General features: G+C 45.8%; 1 protein-coding gene across 1 annotated transcript; it reads right to left on the reverse strand.

The window, feature by feature from the left end:
- Positions 1 to 3,222: 3,222 nt before the first annotated feature.
- On the reverse strand, positions 3,223 to 9,968 carry KLF6 (KLF transcription factor 6). The gene is made up of 4 exons (XM_036378705.2): positions 9,502 to 9,968; positions 6,020 to 6,593; positions 4,161 to 4,284; positions 3,223 to 3,733 (listed from the first exon to the last, which is right to left on the reverse strand). Exons 1-4 carry the CDS (start codon positions 9,601 to 9,603, stop codon positions 3,682 to 3,684), a joined length of 852 nt encoding a protein of 283 aa, XP_036234598.1. The 5' UTR covers positions 9,604 to 9,968; the 3' UTR covers positions 3,223 to 3,681.
- Between the last annotated feature and the right edge of the window lie 815 nt (positions 9,969 to 10,783).

Below are 10,783 nucleotides of genomic sequence, written 5' to 3' on the forward strand. Positions count from 1 at the left end.
ATTGTTCCAGTTCTTTTGCATCATTTTAGACCATTTCTAAATCACCTAAATCCATTATATGTTAACACAAACCGAATTCACATGCTCAAAGACAGTTTCGCAGCATACAAGTTTGCCATTTTGCCACTGTTTTTACTCAATGCTTGAGGGACTTTTAACAGCAGCATGAGTGAAGCGGGAGCCACAAGGTGACATCAAACAAGTTCTGCATGGGTCTCAAGCCAGGGCGCATGCCAGGCATGCTTTGAAGAGCCATTGCTCTGAAAGAATGTGGTTCAGAGAGGTTTGTGTTTGACAGGTTGAAGGTCACCACCAGCATGTGGGTCAGGTCAGCCCCACAGCAGCTCTGATGTGTGTCTGGAGCAGGCAGATCTCAGGCAGTCGCTTCCAAGCTCTCCTTCCCACAGCTGCACCTCAAGGTTTTGGGCTTGCTTTCCCCACGGACCAGGCAGCTCCCAGGCTCACACTCAGCAGCAGCTGCCAAGGGCAGGTGCCTCCAGCCCAGCCACCACTGCTGTGGCTTTGTCCTTCCCTTTGAATGCCCACTGAACCTCCTTTCCCACATGCCAAACTCGTCCCATGTGCATTCACCTCTCCAGAACAAGCGATTTGAAATGAAGGTGCAGCCTTGCAGCAACAATCACATTAACTATTTATTCCGCTGAGGCTAACCATGAGTCAAGAGCAGCTTTTCAGAGATGGAGGAACTCCTAGTTTCTACTGCCAACATTATTTTCCCAGCAGGGCTTGTCTTCCACAAAGTGACCTGACCCAAAGGTGTTTGCAGCCGTGACCAGGTGTGACTCAAGACAAAACAGCAACATAGTACTTGACATTGTTTGGTGTGTAGGACTTGGAGAGAAGAAAGATGAAAACAGACACGTGATGCTGATAAGAATTTCTTTTTATGTTATTCCAATAAAAAATACATTCATACAGAAATATAACAATCTTGCAAAAAACAATTTCAAATAAAATCTTGTAAAACAAAATTTTTACAAAAATCTTACAAAGAGATTCTTTAGATAACAGGGTGCTTCAAAAACAAAAAAAGAAATTTCACTAATAGAAACTTTTTCTTCTTAAATTTCAAGCAAAAATGTTTTATTTTTTTATTTTTCAGCTTGATTGAGGCTCAGTTATCACCTGAACAAAATGTACTTGCTTATTAAGAAAATTACAGGCATTTGACATATGGCACACAGCCCCACCCCATCCACACAAGTCTGATGGTATTTCACAATTGAGACAAGCCAGTGCAAGTTTTTTTTTTTTGTTTGGGGTTGGTTTGTTTGTTTTTAATTTTCTTTTTGATTTCTTGTTTATAATAATTACGGCTAAGCCAAGGACAATGCAATCAAGGAGTTAAAAATACAATAAAACCCAATTGTAAATAGAAATTCATTTTCTGGAAATTTTTTCTGTTTGGGGGAAGAAAAAAAAAGTGCATTTTCAGGCAATTTAAATTAAAAATGAAATGAGAATGATTTAAGCCTGTGTGTTCCATAGAACCAGATCACTTGCATATACTTTTTTTAAACCACTTATCTACATACATTTCCAGGAAGATATACCAAAATATTAGCAGAGTAAGCAAGACTGATAATTAATAGTAAAAGAAACAGGTCACATGTTTCATTGCATCAACTGTAGTGAGCTGGTTTAAAAAAAAACAAAACAAAACTGGTTTTGGACAGACTATTCCTACTCTAGGGAAAAACAGTCTTTATTTTAGCTGAACTATGTAAAATTAGAGCTTAACCACCACAACGACTAGCTCACTCACAGGTCCTCCAGTAAGCTGGAAGGCCAAAACCCGAGTGTACTTCTTCTGCACACAGCTAATATTCTTTTAGCATGCCAAAATTCGGTTCATATCATTCTTAAATGGCCACAGATACGCTATTCCAGACAACCTAATAACTACAAAACACAGTCAGCAGTCTGAGAAGGACTGAATGCCAACAAAGCCTTTAGCATATCATTAAGCTAAAGGTAAAGCCTCTAAAAATGCTAGATTTTAATTAACTGTATCTTTCATTTCTTTGTCTCCTTAATGACCATATTGCAGGGAGGAAGGGGGAAGAGGGAATATTTTGATGGGCTGTGGCATTTTCTAGCTATGTGTTCTAATTCTTTTCCTTTTAAAAAAAATATTTATATATTATCTATATATATACACACATACACAGACTGTACACACAAATATACATACACAATTATTTTTCTGCCCACTTTTAAAAAAAAAGTAATATAGTTTCTTTCTGTATGACCAACAGATAGCTAGATATATAGATGTGAAACTTGTGCCTTTTAAGCAAATACATCTTTTAATACTTCTGTATCTTTAATATGTATGAAAACTTGACATATTAAGTACAGTTGGGGTGTGTATATACACAGTTGTTGTGCAAGGTCAATATAAAAAAAGTCTCAAGGTGGCAGAACTGGTCAGGTATTCAATTGGCATATGCATTATACTGTAACACAGTCAAATTGTCTAAGTTAAACAAATACTGTACTGACATGAATGACTTTTCTCTATATTTGTCTTTGTGAAGGAGGACCCTGGAAGTAACCTTTTTTTCCCCTCATATTATACATTTGATACAGTACAATGCCAGGTGAAAAGAGAGCCTTAATAAAGCATGCATCACCCATACCCCTGTATAAGACCCCCTGCAAGAGAAGGTCACTTGCATAAGGCACCATTATTAAGGTCAACAGTGCATTAACAGCTAGAAAACCAGAAGTTAGTCCTCAAGGCATAAATAAGAGAAAAATTAGCTGCATGAGAAAAATCAGTTTCTAACCAATAGTGGTTTTATCCACCCAACAAAAAAATTATTCATGTTCCATACATTATGTAACATTAGACCAATTGTATTTTAGCTGCTCTTAACTGGAATCAAAACTGCAGTCCTGATTAAAGAATGGAAAAGCATATAGTTCCCCAGAACCATGCAATAACCTTTGTATTATAATGAAAAGTTATAGTTGTGTTACATTTGTAAATACACAGCTTATACAATGGATTACAAATGAGCTCTGTAGCAAGTAAAACAAGCTACTTGACACATTGCACGTTTAATAGCTGCACCAGACACCTAAAGCTCCTCTCACACAGGAACAGGGAGGTTCCCCATTTCCATTCTGGCATCCTGACTCTTTTTATTCCCCCCTTTCCCCCTCTCAGGTTTTCCCTCTAAAAAGGTGCAGACACCCCTCCCCCCACCCCTTGGAAATGATTGGTGGTCGTCCCATCTCACGAGATATTCCTCACATACAAGACATTCAGACTATTTTTTTTCTCTTACAGTTATAAAACAACCACAAGAAAAAAAATGTGCCTCAGCATACAGTCATCAAGAGATCCTCATCGCATACAGTCGCCCAATCATTAACATTCTCAGTGCACATGCTCACGGCAAAGGCTTAGGAGCCACTCAGAAGGTTAGATACCAGTGTATGAGTCCAGGAAACCCCAAACATCACGCACCGCGGTTGCTATGCCGTTCTTACATGACTTATTAGCCCTCAAAAGACCTTCAAGGAAGTGAGGTCCTGGAGGCAACTGGGTAGGGTGCAAAATGGCATGCTTTGGCTGGAACACGCATCCCTCCGCTCAAGGCTCTTCAACCTTGACGCCTCTTAGCCCGCAGGATTCACCTCTTGACCCACTCAGAGGTGTCTCTTCATGTGAAGGGCCAGGTGGTCAGACCTGGAAAAACACCTGCAAGGCAAGAGCGAGGCTGCGCGTTAGCCCGCGGCCGCCGGAACGCGACACGCAGCGCGACGCGCACGCGGGGCTGAGGCACCTCCCCTCGCTCCGCTGCTCCCAAGCAGCACAGCTGCCAGAGGAGGGACTTGGCATTCCTGGGGCACGTGGGAGTGCTCAAGGTGGCTGTGGGCACCCAGGAGCTCTGCAGATGGGTGGCAGCGCTGCGGACTTCTCAACACTCATCTGCAAGATCAGGCTACAAACCACTTCCCAACGATTAGTAAAATGGAAGGGTTTTTCCAGCCTAAATAGGCAATGCTTCCTTAAAACTACCAGACACGGTGGTGTTCCCAAATAATTCCTATGAAAAGCAGCCTAGACTGGCTTTCCAACAAGCATTAAAAATAACTATTTAAAAGGGCACATTTCAACCACATACCTGTCACAGTGACTACATTTAAAAGGCTTGGCACCAGTGTGCTTTCTGAAGTGTCTGGTTAATTCATCACTTCTTGCAAAACGCCACTCACACCCTTCCCATGAACATCTGTAAGGCTTTTCCCCTACAAAGAAAGCAGATTACATGTTAGTCATGACTTCATTCAAAGACAGGTGCTATCATTTTCTATGTAAACCTCCTTCACTCCTCCAAAGACAGACAATTTTATTCAACCTATCTGAATGCTTCAGAACACAGAGGAAAGAAGGCTCACAAAATTCATCCACATGATTCCTACTTGTCCTGCGGCAACAGCACATCAAATAATCTCATTCTCACAAAAAACAATAATAAAAAAAGTGATTAAACAGGCTCCCAGGAAACAAAGGAATCCAGCCCTCTACCATTCCTGTTCATCCGTAATGGCAGGCTTACTCCCAAACAGGTACCATTCACCTCACAAAGGTGATTAAAGACAGCACAGCTAGGCTCCAAAATGCAATTAGGCTACTGTATTGCATCAAAGTCCTCTGTCACTCACTCATCTGCATAACATGCAACCTCCTTTTTGCTGAGCCACTTATTTTTGGAAAAGCCTGTGTACCACTTTGAACACTGCTATTTCAGCATTCAAGAAATACCACTTCCATTCACAGGAACGTTCTCAACCAGACAGCACCAGAACACCAGTTCTGCAATACTTCTGAGCCTGGCAGCTATTTATGTCTGCTCAACAACCACGGTTTCAGAGGAAATATTTTTTTTTCTTTTGAAATAATCCTGTTTTATCTGACTTCTGCACGACAATGGGAGCATCCAAGCTTGCTCAGACTTCCCATAAAAGCCACAAAATGTTAAGCTCATGAGTCAAAATAGAATCTTCTCCCTGAATTCTCTTTCCCACATGTTAGGGGGAAAAAATAAAAAAGCTAATCATCCATATAGGTGTTTGGATTGGTACACCAAGAGCACCATGCCAGTTCCTCACATTAAGCCATGCCTACTGAGCCAAGGCACAGCTCTACATATCTAACTGCTGTCATAAAGAGATGTCAAATAATAATGCTCAAACAAGCACATCAGCAGGCTACTTCAACCATAAAATATTTATAAAAGCCCTGAAGTGTCTATCTTCCTCACTTTCTTTCCCAGTAACACACAGGATTGTTATTTTTAGTTCAGGTTTCATAAAAATAAAATGTTATTGTTCAGTAATTTGGGATCAAATTATACAGTGGATCATACATTTAAGTCCAATTGGGCAGATGTGTCAGAAGGACAACAACACACTGTGGCTTTCCAAGATTTTTTGCTGATAACAATGGCACACATAAGTGTTAAATGAGCTACAAATATAGCTATACTTAATATAATCAAGGCCTTGGTATGTTTGATAAAATAGACCCAATGTGGACTGAAGGATAAAAACAAGTTCTAACAGTGTTTAGTGATCTGACTGATTTTTAGATACATGTGCCTTTTTTTAGCAAAAAAAGTCCTAGCTCACTTTTGCTTTAAAAATAATTGTCAAGAAAGGCCTGGCACCTATTTTGGCTGGACCTTTGCTCCTGAAGACCACGTGCTGCTGCAGCTTCCCAGCCCCTGCCTGCTTAGACGAGTGGCTCCTATTTGCTATGACAGCAGCCTAATCCACCAGCAAGTGCCCTGGCTCATGAAGGGAATGAGGAAGTGATGTCTTCCATGCTGGTAAGCCTCTGCTGCTATTACATCATCTCTCCAAACCTGGGCTACCACCCAGTGATTGAGTAATGCTGTGACACCACCACCACCACCACCACCACCACGGGGTATTCCCTACAGCAGATGCCAGGTCTTAATAAGCATTAAGGGTTACTAACCTGTATGAGTGCGCTGATGTGCTTTCAGATGTGAACTTTTGGTGTAAACTTTCCTGCACCCGTTAAAGTGACACCTGTGAACACGCCTTCTGCCATCGGGCGAGGTGTCACCAGCCGAGGGTGTACCTTTCTCTGCAGTCTTTCCAGTGGTACCGGTACGGATTTTCCCCGGTGAATGCAACTCACCCGGCGTACAATTCCATATCTGGGAAGAAGGCTCCTTGCTGAGCTCAGGAGACGAAGGGGGAGTGGAAGTGACAGATGAACTCAAGTTTCCTGAACTGGCTAAAACATCACTTATAGGGTCAGAGGTAAACTTTGTCGTGGGCGAGAGCTCCTCAGAGCTGTCTGAAGATTCGCTGCTCACGTCAGAATTCAAACTGTTGGTCTCTAAGTTCTGACTAGCAAGATTGTCCTCTTTTGGGACACATGTATTCTTCAGTTCAGATTCCTCCTTTTTCTCACGTGCCAGAATAATTTTGGTCCAGAGATCCTCTTGGCTATCAAATTTGATTTCAGATGCAGAAACATAACAGGGTTCACTCTGAAGATACCGTTCCAGCTCCAGACATGTCTAGGTGAAAGAGAAGGAAAAAAACAGAGGAAAGTTACAGGCCTGCTTAAAAATAAACTAAATTATTTTACACTTCAAAAGGCATGCAGGAATGTAGTATGTTCGATTTGAGGTTTCTGGGTTCAAAACAAATTAAAGGCTCCTCAAGCCGTAACTAGGTGACTGTTACGATGAAAAGAAATCAGTTTTCAAGACCTGGGCAAGAGTTCAAACACACAGCTGAAGGTGCAAGTCAGCTTTGGTTTCCAAAATAGCATTCTAATGACTCAGTTAAATTATCATCACTCTCATCACAAAACCTGCGTTTTCAGCAGGCTGATGTTGAAAAGGACCATAGAGAACCACAACACAAAACTACACTTCACTCTTGCACCTTGACTAATTTCAAGTTGTTTTGTATCTCTCTCACACAAACACGAGGCTGAAAAGACCCAACTGAACACAATGTGCTCTGACACCCAGCTAAAACCCAAACCCTGTGTCAGAAAACAAAGCCACATTTCAGCATGGCTGCGAGGCTGCCGGCCTGTCTTCTGGGGACATCAATGGAGCAGCAGACATCCTCCCATTTCCTGTGCATGAGAACACAGCACACTCGACTTTCAAAGAATGTCATTTCCAAGCACACTGGCAGGCACACCACATAAGCCAAACTGCTCCCATGCATGTTCAGAGGAACATGGAGAACTTCAACAACAGAGCAGAGGGGAGGAAAAAAGTTCCAGAATAGAAATGTTCTGTTCTATAGGATGCAAAATGGGAAATTACTCTGAGGTCCTGCTGGGAGTCCCACAATGAACAAGAACTTTATCTACTGGCCAAGAGTGCAACTGTATGAGTCATCTCTTTCTTTCACGCAATGCCAAAGGAGACTTCCTTTTAAAACCATGACCATCTGCCAAGAAAGTACTCTGCAAATGTACATGTAACAGTACATGGACAACTTCCCCCCAACCACATTCCCCTGACTCCATGACAGAAAACAAAACAAAAAACAAAACCACCCTAAATGGGTGAAACTGTGGGTTTCAATTTCATTTCACCCTGCTGCCTTTCTAGCCATCTTTCAGAGAACAGGAAAAAAAGGAAAAAAAAAAAAAAAAAAAAAAAAAAAAAAGGAACGTGAACTGTTATGGCAACAAGCTGATGTTTCAGGATTATTCTTTCCACTATAGGAAATGATCCATATGGAAGCTTTACACAGAAAACGGACACACCAAGTTTCCAAAGCAAACACTACTTATTTTAGCAAGATCATCTTTTCCAAGCCCGGTAGCAAAACCCGGTCCCAAATGCCACACATTCCCCCCACAGCCCCTTTCCATCTGCCCATGAGCAGAGCCGCCATGGGAGCAGCCTCCTTTCTCCCCCAGCACTGTTCCAGTAAACTGGGTCACATGCTCTGGTCAGGCTCCGAGTGTGGGCAAAAATTGGACAGAAAAATCAGAACCACTAACAATCCCCAAAAACCAAACCCACTGTTGCACACGGTATTTATGTATTTGTCTATAATTAGGGAACTGGGTTGCAGTGCTTTTAAAAACAAGAAGGGTTTCTACAGGGACAGCACAATAGTGCTTTGATTTTCCGTGAAAACAAGCAAAAAAAAGCATTTATTAAGATCTTGTTAAACTTTCATATTCCCGGCTAATTTAAATTCCTCATTAGGTAGATTAGTAATGGGGAGCAGAGTGAAGCTCTCCGAGTTTAAATGCCTCTGAAGGCTACTGGGAACGAGGGCTGGCGCTTCGCCAAGAGCCCGAATGCCTGAAGGAAACTACTTAGCTCCATTTCAATCACGTACTATGGAGCTGCCGCTCTGAAAGGGGAGCGGGGGGGAGGGAGAGGGGAAAAAAAAAAAAAAAAAGTCATTGCATACAATTAGTAGGCATGTGAAGGTTGTAACACTTTGCATTTCAGCCTTCTGGGAAAGGCTCCTTCGTCCTTGTGCAAAGCCAGCAGGTATCCGATCCGGTGCCCGGGCTGAGCAGCCCCCGCCGGGCAGCGAGCGCAGCGCCGGCCCCGCTGCCCCGAGCCCCGCGGGGCTGTCAGAGCCCGCCGTCCCGCTGCTCGGACCGCAGTAAAAAGAGGAAGGGAAGGAAAAAAAAAAAAGGGCAAAAAAATATGTCCATTAAAGGGAAGAAGGCTCCGTTCTTCTCCCTTGCCGGCCACGGCAATTAGCACAAGGGGATCGCTGTCATATGACTGACAACTCACGGGCTCGACAAAGCTCCCTGCGCTGGGAACCGCCGCGCTCTGTACATGAACATACACATGCATACACACGGACACGGTGTGTACCGACACTCCTGGAGGGCTTCACCCCGTCTTCGCCAGGAACAAAAACAATAATAGTATACATTTGCAGAAAAAAAAAAATTAAACAAAGCAAAACCAAAAAATCACAAGCAAAAAAAAAAAAAAAATCAAAAACATAAACCACAGCACAGGGCGCACGCAACCCTTGGCCAAGGCAGGGAGCTCGGATGACAAGACCCAGCTGTGGAGTCTGGACCGGGTACAAGCGCAAAACTTTTGCCAGGACTCGGTGTGGAGCGAGCGGCGGCTCGGCGCGGCTGCGGAGCGGAGCGGCCGCGGGCGCTGACAGCCCCCGGCAGCGCCGGCGGTAAACAGCGAGAGACGGGGATGCGCAGCTCCTTCATCCGCCTCGGGACTGTTCCCCCCAGACAGCCGACTGCTCAAAGCCGAAACACCTGCTTCAAAACATCTCTGCACATTTGTGCAGAATTCTCAATTCTCCCCAAACTCCTCGCTGACACTTGGGCTTCTTTTTTTTTTTTTTTTTTGCCTTTTTTTTTTTCTTTTTCTTTCTTAAATCCGCTTATCCTTTAATACGGCTTAAAAAAAAATCCCCGACAACAACAACAACATCGACATCCTCGTTTACCTGTTGCCAATATTCCTCCAGGGACGGCAAGGCTGAGAAGTAACCCGTGTCGTGCACAATCTGGAGTTCCTGGAAGATGCTGCACATTGGGAGAACATCCATGTCTCAAGTTGCAACAACAAAGTCAGTGCTGGTTACCAAAAATACAGATGCCTCCTTTATGTGCAGGGGTTGCGGGGTGTATGCGGGGGGGTGTCAACCTCTGCTCTCAGTTTCCAAGCCCCCCCCCCCTTCCTCCAGAGATGAAAAAAAGAAAAAAAAAATAAAATTGTATATATAGATATATATATTAATTCCTTGAGGAGCTCGGGGAGGAAAAAAGACCCAAAGTTTCATGCAAAGTTTAATCGCACAGCAGGGCAGGACGTCTCCCGGGGCGGGCGCGCGGCTGTCCCCCCTCCCGCGGCCGGCGGACCTGGCGCAGGAGCGGCCCCAATATTTGCAAACACGGCGCGGACTCTGCGAGCGGAGCCCCCCGCAAAACTTCCCTATTCAAAGCTCTGCCCGGCCGCGCCGCCGCCCCGCCCCCGCGCCCGCCCCCGCCCCGCGTGATCCCGGCGCGCCGCCCGCCGCCGCCGCCCAATCCCCGCCGCGCGCCCCGCGACCCGCGTGCCGATGACGTCAGAGCCGCCCAATCGCCGCGCCGCAGACATCGCGGCTCCTCCTGGCGTGACCGAGCCCGGCCGTGACGGCTCCCGCCATTGGCCCGATTCGAAATTCGCCCCCTCCTGATTGGCCGGCCCGGCGGCAGGCTATTTTTAGCAGGGTATATAATGCGGGGAAGCAGCGGCTGGGTTTTTTTTTTCCGAAGGGGCGGTGTGTGCGCGCGGAGCGGCCGCGCGGGGGAGGGGAGCGGCGCTGCCGGCGGCGGCCGCGGGGGGCGCTGCGGAGCCGGGCCGGGGCTGTGCCGGGCCTGAGCAGGGGCGTCCCGTCGTGTCCGTCTGTCCGGGGGCAAGCGTGACCCCCTCGGGCCTGAGCAGGCGTGTCCCGTATGTCCGGGGGTAATCGTGACCCCCCGGGCCTGAGCAGGGGTGCCCCGTCGTGTCCGTCTGTCCGGGGGTACCCGTGACCCCCCGGGCCTGAGCAGGGGTGCCCCGTCGTGTCCGTCTGTCCGGGGGTAACCGTGACCCCCCGGGCCTGAGCAGGGGTGCCCCGTCTGTCCAGGGATAACCGTGACCCCTCGGACCTGTGTGAGGGTAACCGTGCCCCGCGCTCGGCTCTGCACAGGGCTGTCCCGTCTGATGGGCATAACCGAGACCCCCTCACAGCACCTTCCCCCGGA

The sequence above is a fragment of the Molothrus ater genome, chromosome 1, assembly GCF_012460135.2.
Source record: "Molothrus ater isolate BHLD 08-10-18 breed brown headed cowbird chromosome 1, BPBGC_Mater_1.1, whole genome shotgun sequence".
NCBI lineage: Eukaryota > Metazoa > Chordata > Aves > Passeriformes > Icteridae > Molothrus > Molothrus ater.